The sequence below is a fragment of the Neophocaena asiaeorientalis genome, unplaced genomic scaffold (genome assembly GCF_003031525.2).
Source record: "Neophocaena asiaeorientalis asiaeorientalis breed wild unplaced genomic scaffold, Neophocaena_asiaeorientalis_V1.1 scaffold124, whole genome shotgun sequence".
Taxonomy (NCBI): Eukaryota; Metazoa; Chordata; class Mammalia; order Artiodactyla; family Phocoenidae; genus Neophocaena; species Neophocaena asiaeorientalis.
This window is the reverse complement of record NW_020174135.1, coordinates 15,585,002-15,603,225: the sequence shown is the minus strand read 5'-3', so window position 1 is coordinate 15,603,225 and position 18,224 is coordinate 15,585,002. Positions and strand designations below refer to the sequence as shown.

The 18,224-nt window shown below is 46.0% G+C and overlaps 1 protein-coding gene and 1 pseudogene across 6 annotated transcripts in view; one reads left to right on the top strand and one right to left on the bottom strand.

Annotated features, from left to right (window-relative positions):
- LOC112406117 (developmental pluripotency-associated protein 4 pseudogene) overlaps nucleotides 1-629 on the top strand; it is a 5,093-nt pseudogene extending 4,464 nt beyond the window's left edge.
- LOC112406197 (alpha-protein kinase 2-like) overlaps nucleotides 1-18,224 on the bottom strand; it is an 87,437-nt gene that overhangs the window by 29,851 nt on the left and 39,362 nt on the right. For 3 of the 6 annotated variants that reach the window (XM_024754930.1, XM_024754929.1, XM_024754928.1), the window contains exons 3-7: nucleotides 15,715-15,862; nucleotides 10,576-10,703; nucleotides 10,440-10,475; nucleotides 4,514-4,788; nucleotides 2,924-3,012 (exon numbers count right to left, since the gene is read on the bottom strand). In XM_024754930.1, the coding sequence (XP_024610698.1) occupies nucleotides 2,924-3,012; nucleotides 4,514-4,788; nucleotides 10,440-10,475; nucleotides 10,576-10,703; nucleotides 15,715-15,862 (676 nt within the window). Of the gene's footprint in view, nucleotides 1-2,923; nucleotides 3,013-4,513; nucleotides 4,789-10,439; nucleotides 10,476-10,575; nucleotides 10,704-15,714; nucleotides 15,863-18,224 lie in introns of those variants that run through there. The other 3 variants (XM_024754927.1, XM_024754931.1, XM_024754932.1) reach the window with 3 other exon arrangements.

Below are 18,224 nucleotides of genomic sequence, written 5' to 3'. Positions count from 1 at the left end.
CAAGACGTTTTGCAGGCTTGGCGCCAGCGATTACCACCAAGAACCAGAGGCCGGAAGTGAGACGGACAGAAGCAGCCCTGTGAGCTGTTCACCTTCCTCCAAAAGCATTCCTGCCACAGCAGAAGAGGCCAGGATCCTATCAGCATGCCGAAGATAAAAGATAGACAAGGGGGAGCTACCTCTGGAAAGTGCTGATAAAAAGATGTCTTTTGATGGGACCAATTCTCTTAAAATGGCTGCTCCTCCTGAGGAGGGGGCACCCGCCCTTGAAGACCTACTGCTCTCCTTGAGGGAGTTAATACCGTCATGTCAACTGCTGACCCAGAGGCTGTGCTTGCTTCCTGGAGCAGAACTGTAGCCGGGCCGAGAAGACAGACTCAGTGGAATCACAGGAGGCCAGTGTGGTCAGGTGGTGCGTGGTCCACGGGCGAAGTCTCCCTGCTCCCCCACTAGGGCTGGGCTCATTACAGTTTCATGCCGGACAGGCTTGGGTTCTTGAAAAACCGAGGAGGGGCTCTGCACTCTTCTCCCTTCCTGCTGGCAATTTTCCACCCAACACCTGGGGGGACCACATGCTGTGCCCTGAGTGTGTTCGTGGGAATCAACTATCGGCGAAAAGCCTGCGGTGAGGCTACACCACCCGGAAGAAGGGTTCAGCTATAATGATAGTTAACGACAGAGAAGTGACTACAATCCACTCCGTGGTGCCCCTTGACAGCTGAACTGTGGGCCACTCCACACTCTCCATGCTTCCTGCTTACAGGGGGACACAGCCTGGCCAGTTGCAGGAGAAAAAAAAAAGCCTGTGAACTGCCTGACAGGAAGCCACAGTGCAAGTGGCTCGCTCTGCAAAGAGCCCCGGCCCTAAGAGGGCAGAGGAGGAAGGAGATGAGACATTTTACAAATATGAACTCACTGAATGGAATTAATTTACCTGAAAGGGCCTCCGGTAAGTTTCTACACTGGGGAAGACGGGGCTTATAGACAAAACTTGAAAACTGGTTATGTTCACCTTAACCAATATTCAAACCTATCGTCGCCAGGAATGGTTCAAACAGAAATGTGTCTTCTGATGTGACACAGTATATCACTGACAGTCTTCTTGCCAAAAAGATGTAATATGCATCGTTTCACAAGGAAGCAATCAGTCCTGATTATACCTGTTGTCCCGGCATAATTAAGAGACCCCCTTGTTTGGCGTAGCAGTCTCTTAGACATAGCTATATGTAAATATTCAGAGCTATGCACTTAAGATGTCTATTTTTACTTTAAGTTTTATACATAATTTTTTAAGTGTCCTGGAATGAATGATAAGTTACAGTTCCTCTAGTAAAAAGGGTGTTTTTGGAATAATAGGGGAAATTTTAATATAAATTGGATGTTAGGTGATACTATAGCAATGTTAAATGTGTTGGTTTTGATAGCTGTTGTGGTTATATAGGAATATGTACACAGAATCTACAGAAAGAATATTGAATTAACTATTAACAGTTGGTCAATGAGGTGCAGAATATACAGGTGTTGTACCAACTTTTGTTTCAAAAGTTTTTAAAGTTTAAAAAAAAAAAAAAAAGAATGCTGTGTGTTTCCAGTATGGGATCCTGATTTTGGTTCAGTGAACATGGAATCAGGCACAGATGCCCTTTTTTGGACCCTTATCCCTCCACGTACTGTCCTCGTCCATGAGTTCACAAATCCTCCCACAGTAAGGAAGGAAATGTATTTGGATACCAAAACATCCTCATCTGTCTCCAGGGTGGTGACAGATTTACTCGGAAGCTGATTAAGCCCTTGTCCTTCACCCGCACAGACCCTTTCCAAGCCCCTGGACACGTCTTGATATTCATAACTGTGTTCTTTTCCTTAGAAAAGCCCCCAAGTTGTGTAATGAGTCGAGCTGCACAAAGCTTGGGTGTGCCCCTGCGGGAGGGCGCTGTGGTTCCACGCCTGGTGGACTGATTACGGGTGGATTCTTCCTCCTCAAGGAGGAACTGAAGAGGACAGAGCAGGAAGAGGGGGCTGGAGAAGCAAGAACAGGACGAGTTCTCATGACAACCCAGTCCAGATTGCCGTCTTAGCGTACTTAACAGAAACACAATTGAAAGTGGTTTTCTTTGCATTATGTTAATTTTTCTTGAAGTTGCTGAGAACTGTTTGTATACGAAGTATGTTAAGCATTTCTTGGAGAAGAACAGCAAGCATTAGACTTTATACATGGTGTGTCCAACATACCACCTCAGGGTTGTTTTTTTTTTCCATTTCGTGAGTTAACAGAGATAATGCAGACAAGAGTCCCTTCCTTCTTTCCTCTCCTTTCCCAGTTTCTACTCATATGTAAATGACTGGTCTGTCTGAAGTTTCCAACGTGCGCTGGCACAGCCTTTTCTCTTCCCATTTATGATCTCAACCAGATAAGCAGATCAGTAAATACAAGCTCCATACACCCCAACATATGCTTGTGCCAATCGACATTTAGTCAACGAGTGGATAAAAGTCAGTGTAGTTTACCTCTGTAGGGTTCCAGGAATCGGGTGCTATGCTCCTATGTTCCTGATCACCCAGCTCCTTCTTCCCTGACACACCACCATATTTATTTTCATCACAGGACTCCTGTTCTATTTGTTTATGGTTTAGACAATGTAACACCCATGAGAGTAGATACATTTTCTATTTAACATGGTATGTGCATTTATTTAATTATTCCATACATACACATTTACTGAAATATCTAGCAAGTCTTTTTCTGCAAGCCTCTGGTGACTCTGAAGAAAAGGATAGCAGCTGTGTGTGCCCTCTTAGAGCTTACAGACAGACACCAGTTGAAATGTGTGTCCTACTGTTTCTTCTCACCCTCTCATCCCTCAGTGCCCCGCAAGTCCCCAACAAATTAGAGGGGGGGGACACAAGAGGGAATCATACTTACTCTGGCACTTCTCCAAAGCCTTCCAGAGGCTGTGCTTCAGCAGCATAGATCTTGGCATAGTATCTGGCGGTATTTTGAACGTAGCACTCCTAGATCACCGAAGTACATGGGAAAGCCCAGTGATTAGAAGAAATTCAGAGAGCATTGCCCGGTAAGGCTCAAATTTCCCAATATAGGTTAAGCCAATGGATTTCCAAACCCATCCCTTCGCTGGGGGCACAGAAACAACAGTGAATGTGGCCTACAGTTGGCCACTTGCAGAGGAGCTCTGAGATCTGAAGGAACCATCCGGGTGAAGGTCAAGTGGTCTCTAGGGCTAGGTGTCCCTGAACTATGAAATTTCTAGAACCCGCATGGCTGAAGTTCACCCCTGAGCTAAGGGGACTGGTCCCTGGGCAGGATGTCAGATAGAGCACGGGGACTGTTGGATTTCCCATAAGCTATCCCATCTGAGGTTCTTCTTCAAAGGTGTAACTTGAGTTGTAAGTAATGAACACCTTGCCAAGACTGTTGGTTTAGAAAAGCCCTACAGAGTGGAAAGCAGAATCCAGTTTGCTTTTCCTAAGTGGAAGTCTGGAGTCTGGGGGATTTTCCATGACTGGGCCAGATGGCACTTGAAATGGAAGGAATATTCAGTGAAAGAGAAGAGCAAAGAAGGAGGAGAAAGGAGTACAATTGGCAAAATCCTATGCTCAGATAAGAGGGGTTGTCTTCACGAGTACCAAGTCCCACACGGCATTGCCACATCTGAGATGACCGTGGAGGGACAGTGTTTGAGAGCACCCAAGAGACTCATCTGAGTCTAGCTTATTCATTTTATAGGTTAAAAAAAAAATTCAGAATGCACCTAGTTTGTGAAAGAGCTAGACCCAGCTCTCCTGAAAGCTTGGCCAGTGCTGGCATGGAGTGAAAAGCATGGATGGGGGTGGGGGAGGGGTGGTGATGCAGGGGGAGAAGATCGTGTTTTCCTCCCCTCCCCTCTTGCCTCAAGGGTCCTACGACTTAGTAACACAGGAGGGAACTTAGGTAGAGACTTGGGTCAATCTCCCTTCATAGCTGATGGGTGGACATTGAACCTAACTCAGGAAGGCAGGAAACAGGACAAACGTTAACCCTTCTGAATATTCCCACCCTCCTTCCTCTTCCCTAAAACAAACCGAAACACTCCGGAAACTACCGTTGATTTTGGCTGTCCTTGAGGATCCCTGGGAATCCTGGCATCCATTGTAATTTGGACACCCCACTTCCCATGTCATTCTGAGTCCAGGTAGATTCAAACCCCTAGGGGTCTGATGGGGCTTCCTAGGAAGCATTCCTAGAAGTGATCCCAGCCCAGGTAGGAACTGGTGAGGTGCCCCCAGACATAGACTAGTCCCAACTGGCTGGCACGAGGCCAAGAAATCATTCAGAGGCTGAGATGTGATCTCCAGCATTTAGCCTCAATCTAGTGACTCCCTCATAAACATACCCCAGAGGGAGAGAGACACCCTCTTGGAGACACCCCCATCGATTCTGAGTCTGATTTTCATCTCAGGGTATCATGGGTCCGTCTCACACCTCAAGCAGCACTTTCAGGCCAGTTGGACCCACCTGGGCGGCGAGTTTGTAGTTCCTCTGAATGAGCTCATCATTGTTTCTGGTCCCGTAGGCAACGGCGTTGTGCACCTTGAGCACACAGGTGTGGCCGGGCTTGAAGACTGGCGTGAGGCCCTGCATCACTTTGCTGCGGAAGGCTTTCCGGTGGACCCCTTCCCCAAAGTGCAACTCCTCCGTGGCGATCTGACCGCGCAGACGGCCCCCGAAGTAGCTGTCGCTGAGGAAGTCTCCTCCGAAGATGAGTTGGCTGAATTCAATCTCTTCGTATACTAAAGATATAACACAACTTCCGTTGGACAGGAACATCCCCCAATCCGGCTCCTCGGCTAACGAGCATTCCCACACAGGGGCAATGACGGGGTTGACCTACAGAATCCAGGAGGGGGAACCACACTAACTCCCAACAGAGGCATAGCTCGAGGGGGAGATGGTTCACTGAGGATGTAGAACATGGAGGTGAGGCCCCAGTGGATCGGATGAGAGGGCAACAGAAGTGGATCGGATGAGAGGGCAACGGAAGTGGATCGGATGAGAGGGCAACGGAAGTGGATCGGATGAGAGGGCAACAGAAGTGGATCGGATGAGAGGGGGAACAGAACTGGGGAGACCAGGAAAGGAACTGTAGACAGACCCAGAAAACGTGAACAGAATCATGCAAGGTGATTCAAGGCAAGTTGAAAAGACAGGTGAAATGTAGAAGAGGGAGGAGGTACCAGTTGTAAGACTGATCTGCTAGATCATTGATCTCCTGATCAATGTTTCCCAATCTTTTTTTTTCATTGTTGACTTCTGCAAGGATTCTTTTTAGTCTTTTCCCCCCACAATTGCTCCCCAGAAAATTTTAATACCACAGATGTACTGTGTATCTGGTATGGCTATCTGTGCTTAACACACAAAAATAAGTTTTCTTTTGCCTCCCCAAGACCCAGTTTTGTCCTCTTGGAGGTGATACTGCCTCTGTTAAGAATGACTGTGGTAGTCATAAGAAATAAGTGGGAAAAAACCAAAACAAGTAAAAAGAACTCCCTCTGAAGGGAAGTTGAAAAAAGGTAGAATCATTTTGGATCTACTTGTAAAAAGTACTGAGTTTTCTATCAGCTGTTTGAGTTGATTCTGCATGTGTTTCAGATGACAATCAACTTGACCAGAACGTTGCATTTTACACTAGAGATGACCAGGTCAGATTGGCTGAGAGAGGAAAATAAGATGGCTTTCAATGAAATAAGATTGTTTAGATTGTAAAAAAGCCACCTTCCACTCCTCAGAAGTCGATGAAAACTCATCTTTCTGAGATAGACATCACCTATCTGGTTGTGTGAAAATCCCACTTCACCTTTCTATTTAGAATATTTAGCAAAATATTTTTCTCTTTGAAAAATATTTTCCAATCATATGTTTTAAGGGCAGCCTATGACCAATGTGATTAGTTAAAAGTATAAGGGAGGGCTTCCCTGGTGGCGCAGTGGTTGAGAGTCCGCCTGCCGATGCAGGGGACACGGGTTCATGACCCGGTCCGGGAGGATCCCACGTGCTGCGGAGCGGCTGGGCCCGTGAGCCATGGCCGCTGAGCCTGTGCGTCCGGAGCCTGTGCTCCGCAACGGGAGAGGCCACAGCAGTGAGAGGCCCACGTACCACAAAAAACAAAAAAAAAAAAAAAAAAAGTATAAGGGAACAGACTGTTCTTAAAGGGTATTGATTAGTGTCTAGACCTAGTTATTGTCAGAAAGAAAGGAGGCAGGTAGGGGATTTTCAAATAGAAAATGTAGGTGAAAGTGTCAGTGAAAGAGTATTCAGAGAGTTGCTCGAAGGCAACTCTTTCACAAGGGCTAGCAAAATGCCCCTGAAGACTAACCTATTTGGCGTTTAGAGAGAATGGGGGCAGAGGAACAGGAAAGCAGGTAGGTAAATGGGACATTTTCCCAAATAAATTTTAAAGGAGATAGGATGTAATCTGTGAAAGAGCTAAGTAATAGAATGAGAAAGTTATAGAGTATAGTTTAAGTTAAATTTTAGAATTAGGTAATGAAATGGAGAGGGAATGCTATTTATACAACCCAAATCTTAATTCTAGTTACATGATTGATGAACAATTTTGCCCCCAAGACCTCTGAAAGAATATAGGAAATGTTTTATGTATATACGCCAGAGCCCAATAAATCTGAGCTATATTTACATCGTTTTCCTTCAAAAGTCCCAAAGTTTCTAAAATTCAATTGTTCTTGAAAGTTAAAAGTTTGTGTATCTTAAAATTCAAATGTAATTAACTAAAGACAAAAGTTGTTCCAGACTCTCTGCTTAGTAATAGAAAGGAACATTTTTAGTGCCGTACTGTATAGGGATGGGCGTATGTGTGGAGATGAGTAATTTTCCCTAAGAAGAAATACATGACAAGCATGGACTCCACCATCCTCGATAATCCTGTCCATAATTTCCAGAAATGTCCACTTAACCAGGATAAAACAATGCAAGAAAAATACATCTTAGAATTTTTCTTTGAAAGCCACGTGTGCCATCATTAAGTTGTGCTAGCTTTATCTGAATCATTCATTTGGGGCTTTTATTAGACTTTTAGTTAGTGATCAATTTGTAAAATGTTCTATGTTCCTCCTCTAGAGATTTAAATAAAATATCTAGTGAGAGATTCCTCCAGATAAGAAAGGTGATAAAGCAGTCATTTGAAACTTCTTCATCTGAAGGTACATGGAAAGGCAGAGGGAGGTACGGCCTCCCCAGCCCAGTGCGCCATTGAAACTGGACCCCCAGTCTCATGGAGAAGTGGCTGGCAGAAGGTGATGTCTTCAGGGTCTAGACCCCAACCCAATGGTGGGAGTCACAGGGCTACAATAGCGGTGACCGGTACCTCATCCTCACTGGGGTCTCATTCCTGACTGGTAAAGCCTTGAGAAACGAGTCTCTGCAAACCTAAATTAACCGGGTCAGAGCAAGAATCTGGGATGGGATGCCCAGTGACAGCTAAGCAGCTGATGAAACAGAGAAACCTTTCTTCTGAAGGTCATTTTGGTTCTCCTGAAGGTCATTTTGGTTTTTGATATAAGAAAGGACATTCTTTTGCATATTTAGATTCTTGGGGGGATGGGGACAGATACAGGGAGGGATTTTAAATTACACAAGTACACGACACACTGAAGACATGTAACACTTGAATGGTTTGTGAAGAGTTGGTATTTAAGTCTGTTGTTTTGGATAAATATCACAGTATTTGCTAGACCATTTCTAAGTCGAGATCCCAGCGCCTTGCCTCTAATGACTAGATGTTACTGCATCTTGATGATCTTGTTTTCACAGAGGTTTCAGGGTTTTTATTTGCCTTAAAAGAAAATCAGCACATACAGTGTACACTAGCAGTTTAAACTTGGCCATGGTGAGAGTATCTGCACCACAGAAATTGGAAAACTGTACAAATCAGGGCCTCCCCAACCCCCTGGCAGGTTGTTAAAAGTTTGGCAGATCACTGGGTGAGGATGGGCTCGTGTGTTGGGGATGGATAATTTTCCCCAAGAGGAAATACATGACCAGCATGGACTCAGTGGGTGGCCCAGAGGCAGCCTGAACGTTCGAGGGCAGCTGGTAGCTTGTTGCTACACCAGGAGTGCACAAGTGCCAAAGGAAAGCACAAAAATCCATCTCCCATTTCCATTAGGATGCAAATGAATGAATGCACTTATTCTCCTAGACACCTGACTCTTTGGGAATCTGCTCAGCTAGTCGAACTGAAAAGTAAAACAACTGGAGAAACAAAACATGCCGTGTGATGTAGACAACAAACAAACGCAGGGACACCAAGCGGGGAAAGCGGGCGGGGGGTGAGGGTGTGTGATGAATTGGGAGGTTGGGATTGACATGTATACAGGGATGTGTATGAAACTGATGACTAATAAGAACCTGCTGTATAAAAAAATAAATAAAATAAAATTCAAAAACAAAGGTAAGAGATAACAAGCGTTGGTGAGAATGTGGAGAAAAGGAAGCCCTTAAAACAAACAAAACCAAAAAACCATGCTGTGTACGTGCCAGAGGCTGAAAAACCCCATGCAGATGGGCTGGATGCAAGTCTGGTGCTTCACAGAGAAAGTCTAACCCCAGAAGTGCCCCCCGCCCCCTCGCCAACACGGTCCCAACAACTGCACAGTCTGATCTCTTTAATAATTCACTTCTGGACCTCTGGAGCCTAACGCGCTTATCACAGGCCCTGTGGTCAGTTTTTTGAAACTTCTTCATCTGAAGGTACATGGAAAGGCAGAGGGAGGTACGGCCTCCCCAGCCCAGTGCGCCATTGAAACTGGACCCCCAGTCTCATGGAGAAGTGGCTGGCAGAAGGTGATGTCTTCAGGGTCTAGACCCCAACCCAATGGTGGGAGTCACAGGGCTACAATAGCGGTGACCGGTACCTCATCCTCACTGGGGTCTCATTCCTGACTGGTAAAGCCTTGAGAAACGAGTCTCTGCAAACCTAAATTAACCGGGTCAGAGCAAGAATCTGGGATGGGATGCCCAGTGACAGCTAAGCAGCTGATGAAACAGAGAAACCTTTCTTCTGAAGGTCATTTTGGTTCTCCTGAAGGTCATTTTGGTTTTTGATATAAGAAAGGACATTCTTTTGCATATTTAGATTCTTGGGGGGATGGGGACAGATACAGGGAGGGATTTTAAATTACACAAGTACACGACACACTGAAGACATGTAACACTTGAATGGTTTGTGAAGAGTTGGTATTTAAGTCTGTTGTTTTGGATAAATATCACAGTATTTGCTAGACCATTTCTAAGTCGAGATCCCAGCGCCTTGCCTCTAATGACTAGATGTTACTGCATCTTGATGATCTTGTTTTCACAGAGGTTTCAGGGTTTTTATTTGCCTTAAAAGAAAATCAGCACATACAGTGTACACTAGCAGTTTAAACTTGGCCATGGTGAGAGTATCTGCACCACAGCTGGGTGAGGATGGGCTCGTGTGTTGGGGATGGATAATTTTCCCCAAGAGGAAATACATGACCAGCATGGACTCAGTGGGTGGCCCAGAGGCAGCCTGAACGTTCGAGGGCAGCTGGTAGCTTGTTGCTACACCAGGAGTGCACAAGTGCCAAAGGAAAGCACAAAAATCCATCTCCCATTTCCATTAGGATGCAAATGAATGAATGCACTTATTCTCCTAGACACCTGACTCTTTGGGAATCTGCTCAGCTAGTCGAACTGAAAAGTAAAACAACTGGAGAAACAAAACATGCCGTGTGATGTAGACAACAAACAAACGCAGGGACACCAAGCGGGGAAAGCGGGCGGGGGGTGAGGGTGTGTGATGAATTGGGAGGTTGGGATTGACATGTATACAGGGATGTGTATGAAACTGATGACTAATAAGAACCTGCTGTATAAAAAATGGGATTGACATGTATACAGGGATGTGTATGAAACTGATGACTAATAAGAACCTGCTGTATAAAAAAATAAATAAAATAAAATTCAAAAACAAAGGTAAGAGATAACAAGCGTTGGTGAGAATGTGGAGAAAAGGAAGCCCTTAAAACAAACAAAACCAAAAAACCATGCTGTGTACGTGCCAGAGGCTGAAAAACCCCATGCAGATGGGCTGGATGCAAGTCTGGTGCTTCACAGAGAAAGTCTAACCCCAGAAGTGCCCCCCGCCCCCTCGCCAACACGGTCCCAACAACTGCACAGTCTGATCTCTTTAATAATTCACTTCTGGACCTCTGGAGCCTAACGCGCTTATCACAGGCCCTGTAGTCAGGTTGAAATAGCTTATGAATTCGTTTCCCAGGCATTCCTGAGCTCTCTCCTACTTGGTTCAAAGAGTCGACGGGAACGTTGCTTCTACCATTGCCTATATTTCATGCTTTAGGACGCACCCGTTTCCTCTGACGTCCAGCTCAGGTTAGCTTACCTTTAACATCTGGGTGACTTGAAAGTTGTTTGAGAACTGGAAGATGACAGAGAAGGGAATGCCTTCAGTACAAATCAGCATTCTGAACTGGTAGGGGCTAGTGGTTTTCACTGGAAACGGCAAAGCTGAGGTTTACCTTCTGTGGTGAGGTGAAATTCCGTGGTCACTTTCCCGTAACCGTTCTTGATGCAGCAGGAATAGAGGCCCTGGTCCTTCTGACTGGCTTGAAGGATGGCCAAGGACACAGTGGAGCTGTCTCCTGCTCTGCAGTGGGGGACATGAACGTGGGCACGCATCATCGTTCTGAAGTTGCACTTTTCTAACAGGAGAAAGAAACTAACGCTTCCCTGCCCTCGTGAGTTCAGCCAACGGGCTGGCTGAAAGACAAGATTGTGATCAGCTGTTAAAGTTAACTTATTTGTAGGAGACGATCAGCATGTTTTCGCTTCACACCCTCACTTCAATATGCAATATGAATGCACGGAAACACCTGGGAGGTGTGACTGCCATTAGTAGAGCAAAGAATGGAAAATGTGAATTCTGGGGGCTTTCGTTAACATTTCTGCTCAGCATTCCTCAGTTGTGTTACTAATCCAGGTGTCCTGGGCTCAAAGGAAACCTGAAAGTTCCAAACCCAGACACAGTAAGAGACAACAGAAGGGGGAGTCTTTGTTGTATATAAGGACTCATGGGCTGAAGACTTTAATAGTGTGCTCCCCTAGCAAAGACCATCCATCCATCTGCCCACCCAATCTCAAGTCCCAGGACTGTGCTCTAAACAGAAAAACGTGGTGGTGACGATGATGACGGTCATGGCTAATGTGTATTGAGCACCTGGTATGTGTCAGGCATTGTGCCCATCACTTGAAGGACTATTCCATGCCATCCTTGGAGCAACCTAACAAATACTATTACTGTCTGCAGTTCCCAGAAGAGGAAACAGAGGTACAGTGAGATTAAGCAAGGGGCCTAAGGTCACACAGCTGATAAGAGTAGACTCAGGACTTAAACCAGATAACCTGACTCTGGAACCCTCCTCTTGACTGCGATAAGCTCCCTCCCAGTGATGTGTGATCCCTGCCCTCAAATCGGGGATAATTGAGATTAGAGTTAAAGCCACAATCTTTGTTCCAAAGTCTCAAACAGAAAATTTACTTTGCAGCCAAAGAAATACTCAAATATTATTCTAGTTTTGTTCTAGATGGTGAATTTTGTTAGACATTCACCAAGGTCACGTGTGTACAGTGTATGTTTTGGTTCATTTCACAATTCAACAGCAAAATCCATTCATCTCAGTTTGCATAGTCAACAGGAGTATTCGTTATCGTTCAGCTTTTCAGTAGACTTCAAGCCTCCGAGTTACACATGCCTCTTCTGGAATGTACCCGTGGCTTAAAACAAAGTCCACTAAATCATACTACTTCCTCCAAGCACATCCTGAATGTATGGTTGAAAGTGGACGTGAACAAGCCCAGTTATAAGGGGAAGACTTCCTGGACAGGCTGCCAAATACCAAGAGTCACCGGGGGGAGGGGCGGGGGGCGTGCCGTATCCTCCTCTATCAGCCTGTTGATCAGTACAGCGTCTGTGTCCCTGAAAGGGGCAGTCGAGATCGGCCAGAAAGGCTGGCGGCTGAACTAGAATGGTCCCGTGACAAGTTCCTTCCGGCCAAGAAATCCTGATGCTTGGCACAAAATCTCGGCGGCCTTTTTCTGTCTTGGCCCACAGAGGCCTTCTTCTACGAGGGGTAGCTGAGGAGTCACAAAGACCTGGATTCAATTCCTGAGCTGAGCTCTGGTCTCTCGCCCTCAGTTTCCTCGTCTGGGAAAGAGGAAAGAGCAAGATCCCCTCCTGGGTGTGCATGAGTAGCAACTGACACCTGGCACGTGAAGCCTGACTGAGGGGTCTAGTCTGGGGAGTGGCCCTGAGCCATCAGCGGGGGTCAGGCTGGGTGCCCAGTACCGGGGGATCTGGTGATGGGGAAAAAGGCACGGTCTTCACCCGTGAGGGTCTTACAGTCTGGGAGGAGATAGACAAACCGAAAATACCCATATAAACTGTGAGAAGTGAAAAGAGAGAAGTGAAAAGAAGTGGTCTTGCACCTTTTTGAATCAATAGGGGGAAAGCTCGGTTTCATATTCTTTTACCCTGTAAGGGACACAGGTTTTTGCTTTTACGGGGAGGAACGGCCAAATGCACAAAGGGCCAAACAGGAGTGGAGCTTAGCTGGGGAGACAAGTGCAAGCAAAAGAAGCTCCAAGTGTGACCAGAGTTAACACAGCCAAGAACTAAATCGGCTGGAGGGGAAGGGCATGTAAACTGGGGGCTTCTCAGAAGAGCCCAGAATCCATCAGCAGCCCCAGGGAGCAGGGGTGAGGATTGCCAGCACCCACTGCCCACCTTCCAGCCTGGGTGGAGACGTCCTTCCAACAGCCAACCAAGGAGAACCTGCCTCTAATGGCAGCCAGCTCTTCCCTCCCTGCTTGTCCGGCAGCAATGATGTGATCTGTGCTCAGCTTTCAGCCAATCCACTCCATGGGGACAATGGCCCTTTCTAACGCCCAGGCCACTCCCAAGCACTTCTCTCCCCAGAGTGGAGAATGGGTTCCTGTTTACCAAGGAGGTGCTGATGGCCAAGGCAGCGGTGAAGGGTGCCAGCTTGAGATCTTCATGGAGCCATTGCACAAGCTACCACTTTCTTCTTGGTTTCCTCAGAGAACATTCACCTTGTCCTAGCCACAAGAACGTGTCCTGACACCTAATTTCCAAAATTTAGCCTATTAAGGAAAAGTATCCTAAACTTGGGGACAAAGGCGAAAGGATGATTGAGTGTCCTTTGTGTGTCGCTGGTTAATGGGCTCACCCAAGGAGAAGTTAGTTATAGCAGATGCCCCTCTGTCGGACTTTGCTATTTACTCTTTAAACATCTTTGTAAGATGTTACAGAAAAACCCGAACAAATTTTTGGTCAACCCAATAGAACCCACCCAGTTATCACTTCTCCTGGACAGAAACCTACAAAAGATAACTCCCAAGGTTTATTACCTGTTGAACATTGACAAGTTTCGTATCCATTTGCAAACATTCCAGCATTCTTTTGCCTGATTCACTGTATAAATTCATTCCTTAGATGTTCCTTTAAACAGCTTTCCCATCTTACTCTTTATTTAATGAGTTAGAGAAGGAAGATCTTTGTTACATGTTCCTGTTACATTTGTTTGACAGATCAACTTTTTGATAACTATATCTTGACAAGGCAGTGAGAGATTTCTTGGAGGGACATGTAAAGGAAACATGCAGGGCTTCCCTGGTGGTGCAGTGGTTGAGAGTCCGCCTGCCAATGCAGGGGACACGGGTTTGTGCCCCGGTCCGGGAAGATCCCACATGCCGCGGAGCGGCTGGGCCCGTGAGCCATGGCCGCTGAGCCTGCGCATCCGGAGCCTGTGCTCCGCAACGGGAGAGGCCACAACAGTGAGAGGCCCACGTACCACAAAAAAAAAAAAAAAAAAAGGAAACATGCAACCGGAATTAGGGGTGAAAATTTGATAACGTTTGAAAATCCACCTGAAATATAAATGACTTAATATCAAAGGAGTTATGACTCCCAAATCTCCAGTGGTAGCACAGGGAGGGCACATGGGTGCGCCTAAGCCAGACAGTGTTACCAAGAAGAATGAAGCCAACCTCACCAAGAACTTAAAGGCCTTGGCCACGTGTCATTAGTAGGTGGCGTGCCTACTGAGGTCACACACTTTCTAGAGGGAGGCTAGGTTCTCTAAAGACACCTCAGATGGAAAAGGGACCTGAAAAATTCAAGTGCCAATTTTCAGCTTAGATCAAGAGCAAAAAACGCTGGTTCATTTTCTTGGCTGATGGCTACGGAAAGTACTTTAAATGAATAATTAGCACTTTTTTTTTTTAAATAAAGCTCTAGGAAACCACCTTGATTTTTTAAAAAATCAAGCCATTTATTCTTCAGTGTAATTCTTTTTTTTTTTTTTTTTGCGGTACGCGGGCCTCCCACTGCTGTGGCCTCTCCCACCGCGGAGCACAGGCTCCAGATGCGCAGGCTCAGTGGCCATGGCTCACGGGCCCAGCTGCTCCGCAGCATGTGGGATCTTCCCGGACTGGGGCACGAACCTGTGTCCCCTGCATCGGCAGGCGGACTCTCAACCACTGCACCACCAGGGAAGCCCCCATTGTAATTCTTAAGCCTTGCATAAGACAAGCAGGGTAATGATCAAGCCATTTATTCTTCATTGTGATTCTTAAGCCTTGCATAAGACAAGCAGGGTAATGACGGCCTTTTAGGCAAAGCAGCTTTATTACAATCATAGTTATAGGAGATGATAACTAGATAACTAGTTGGATTTTTCTGGCGTGATGTTACAGACATGAAACTATAGCTCAAGTCTCCCATCGTTGCATTTGGAACAATTACCAGATGTGTTCCAAGCAGACATTTGATTTGATTTTACAGGAAACTGATTTCTCTCACGTTTTCAGCCTATCTGTGATAAGATTAGTGGGTTAAGAACACTTCCCGTGACTCAGGGAGCTGTACTAGGACCTCCTTTGGCAGAAAGGAGCTTCTGAGAATTGTCTGAGTTAGGCTGGTTTCCATCGAACCAGGGCATCTGTTTCCAGAATGAGTCACACCTCCTCAGGTGCAAAAGGCGAAGCTTGATTCACCAGTTCACTCGAGCAAGCATCTATTGCTGGAAAGCCTCTTGAGGAAGGTTCACTGCACACAGGGTATCCTTGGCAATGATGCTCACTCATCTCTCCTCTCCTCCCCTTCAGCTCCTCTAACCTATGGCCCCAGATATAAACTGGTTTTCGCATCTTAGAGAGGGCAGCTTACCACCCTGGGTAGATGCCACTTTTCTGTAACCTCACGGATTGTTTTTTCCTTTTGATTTACCTTCTTAGCTTTTTGTTAGGTTAATGGGAATTTATGAGAACAGCAAAATGCACGGGCATATAAAAGAGAGCTCTTTAACCTTGGGACCACAGGACCTCAGACTAGAAGATGATTGGACAGGTTCCCCTGATTTTAAAAAATGTGATGAAAGGTTTGTGCCTTCCTAAGGCCACCAAACATCATGGTAGCCGAGGCAAGGCAAGAACGCTTCACCATCCTCCCTGTCCAGGTATCTGTCCTTTTGTTACTTACTCTTCCTGGATACTTTGGGTGTGGAGTCTCTGCTTCAATCTTCCTTTTACTTCCTATAATTTACTATTTTCCTTTAGAACCATGTGGGTGGATATCGCACCTTCTCTGCACTTGGGCTATCGACTTTGAATCTTTCATCCACCAGATAGTAGAATCTTCATGAATCTCTGCAAACTGGCAGCTTAATTTTACATTTCCAGAGTGGTCGGGGAACATCTCAGCCTGGATCTTTTTCAGTAATACTGGAGCTGGAAACAAGAAACTTGTAGGTCAGTGTTCTTATAAGAATTGCAGAGAGCTTTAGGGTGGGCAAGAGACTTTCCCATTTTATCACATTTAATTCTCACTACAATCCCAAGAGACAGGGATAATAATTATTACCCTCCATTTGGTGGGTGAGGGAATCTGGTGTCTGAGGGGAGACGGCACTTTCCTAAACAGATAGAAAATGAACAAGTCAGTAATAGGAAACTCCCACTTTTCATTACTTAAAATTCCTGAGTGAGGTCTGCAATGCACGAAGTGAAACAGAACTTGAAACTTTAAAAAAACGGACGGGAGGGATGGGGGTTGTAGATACCGAGTCTATAGGATCTGGGCCAAATAAAGATGCTTTTAGATGACTACCAGATGATCCAGGTCAAAATTAAAGCTGGGGGTTAGGAAGTAGAATAAAATCTGGACTAGCCGAGTAATGTGGCTAAGCCCCCAGGTGTAAAAGGCAACAACAGTAAGTCATTTGCTGAAGAATATTCACCCATCTTTCCCCTTGATCACAGTTATCTTTGCAGAAAGATATCGGACATCACTGCAATCCATTAGGATATCAATTTCATTAGCGAAAGAGAACTGTCTACTTGAATGAAATAGGAGCAATACACAATTCCCAGGGGTTAGGCTGAGCTCTTTTTACATAAGGGACGAGAGGGTGGCACACCAGGTAAATGTGTAATTACTCAGGGCAGCCACTGGGCGGCAGCCTAGACAAGAGGAGGATGGCTGACACAGCCAGGTGGTCAGAATAATTTGGCAGGTAGAGGTTACTGGAAACGTGGTGTCGGTCTATTTCACACTGAGTTTCAAAATTACACAGCTTTGGTAACAAAATGTTATAGAATCCACAGCCAAGCCAAAAGTCATCAATACCGATGCTTTGTTTGCTCTGCTACCTCAGATTCCTCTACTGTGAAATCGTTAATGCGTTAAATGTGCCTCCCATCTCTTGGCAACAGACTTGGCTTGGATAACAGTGCGTATTGAAAAGCTTGTTTTCTTCTCAGGAAGTAATAATGGGGCGCTTGGGTAACAAATTCTTGCATTAGAGAGTAGCTCAGGGTACTAACAATATTATGGGAGAAAGATTAAATATACCAAGTCCTTACTGATGGCAAAACTCATTTCACTTCATCTGGCCCTACCTAGCTACCGGTGCTAGGTGCTCTGGCCCACGGTGTCAAGCTCTTTCTCTAGAGTCTTGACCAAGCCCACTGCCCCACCCGGGACATATTTCCTCAAGGGCCCTTCCTGGGTGATTTGCTGATACCTAAGTGTTCCTAAGGCTGCCAACCCTGTCCACAACCCGTTGTAAGTTCTGAAGACAAAATTGGGGGAGGGGAATTCAGGGAAAGGCATAAAATGGGCAGAACAAAATGAGGGTCTAGGATAGGAAGCTGGCTTGGTCAGGAGGCCTCAGGGCTTTGGGAAAGGACACCTGCCTGTGTGGGATGGAGGGAAAAAAACAAAACAAAACAGAGGGAGCTAAAAGGAGGCTCGAGAGGGAAGCTAGGTTTATCTGCGGTGTATATTCTGGCCAAGTGTTGAGGGTAAAGGATAGAGAAGTCCCCTGTGACTATAAAGCTTTGGTTGTACTAAGCTTTGAATGTGGAAAAAAAGTTTACTCAAGTTCTATTTCTTTCAGAGTTATCCAAGTCATCCCTAACATCCCAACACACACACACTCCTAACTCCTACCAACCCCACCCCCGGAAGGCTATGCTCCCTGTGGCTGCAGCCCTTCATGCCTGGAGAGGCAGCTCCGGAGATCAAATCCTCCAACGGCACCTGGATGGTCCTTTCTCCCACGGAAACAGACAAGAATTCCAAATTAAGATTTTTTTCCTCTGGGCTGAAACCACTTGAGATCTCTTGAAAACATGGTTTCATTCTCTCTAAATATGTTTTAAAACTCAGAAAGCAGTTTTGTGTTTGATCTTTTCAGCAGCAGGGGCTGTGGGCCCGTTTGCTGAGGTCTGGGAACACAGTAAGCACTGAGGTAAGAGGAAAAGTCTCTCCCCCTGGGTTAGGGAGGGCCGCAGCACTCTGCTCCAGCTCGGGCAGGCACCTCACCTGGCTGCAATCTCTTCTGACTTCTGCCAGCTTTCATGGGAAGGGAAAGAGCTCAGGAAGAAGAGGCTGAAATCTGGGTGATGGGACGGAGTTTGGCATTGACTCGGTTCCCCAGGCGAAGCAGAACTGACTGCAGTTACCGGGGCTCTGAGCCTCAAGTGGTCTGAAACCTGGAACAGAGACCCGGGGGGGACTTCCGGCTCAAAGGGGAGGGCAAGTTGGAAAGAAACTTTATACTCAAATTTGGAAGAAAACCCAACATCC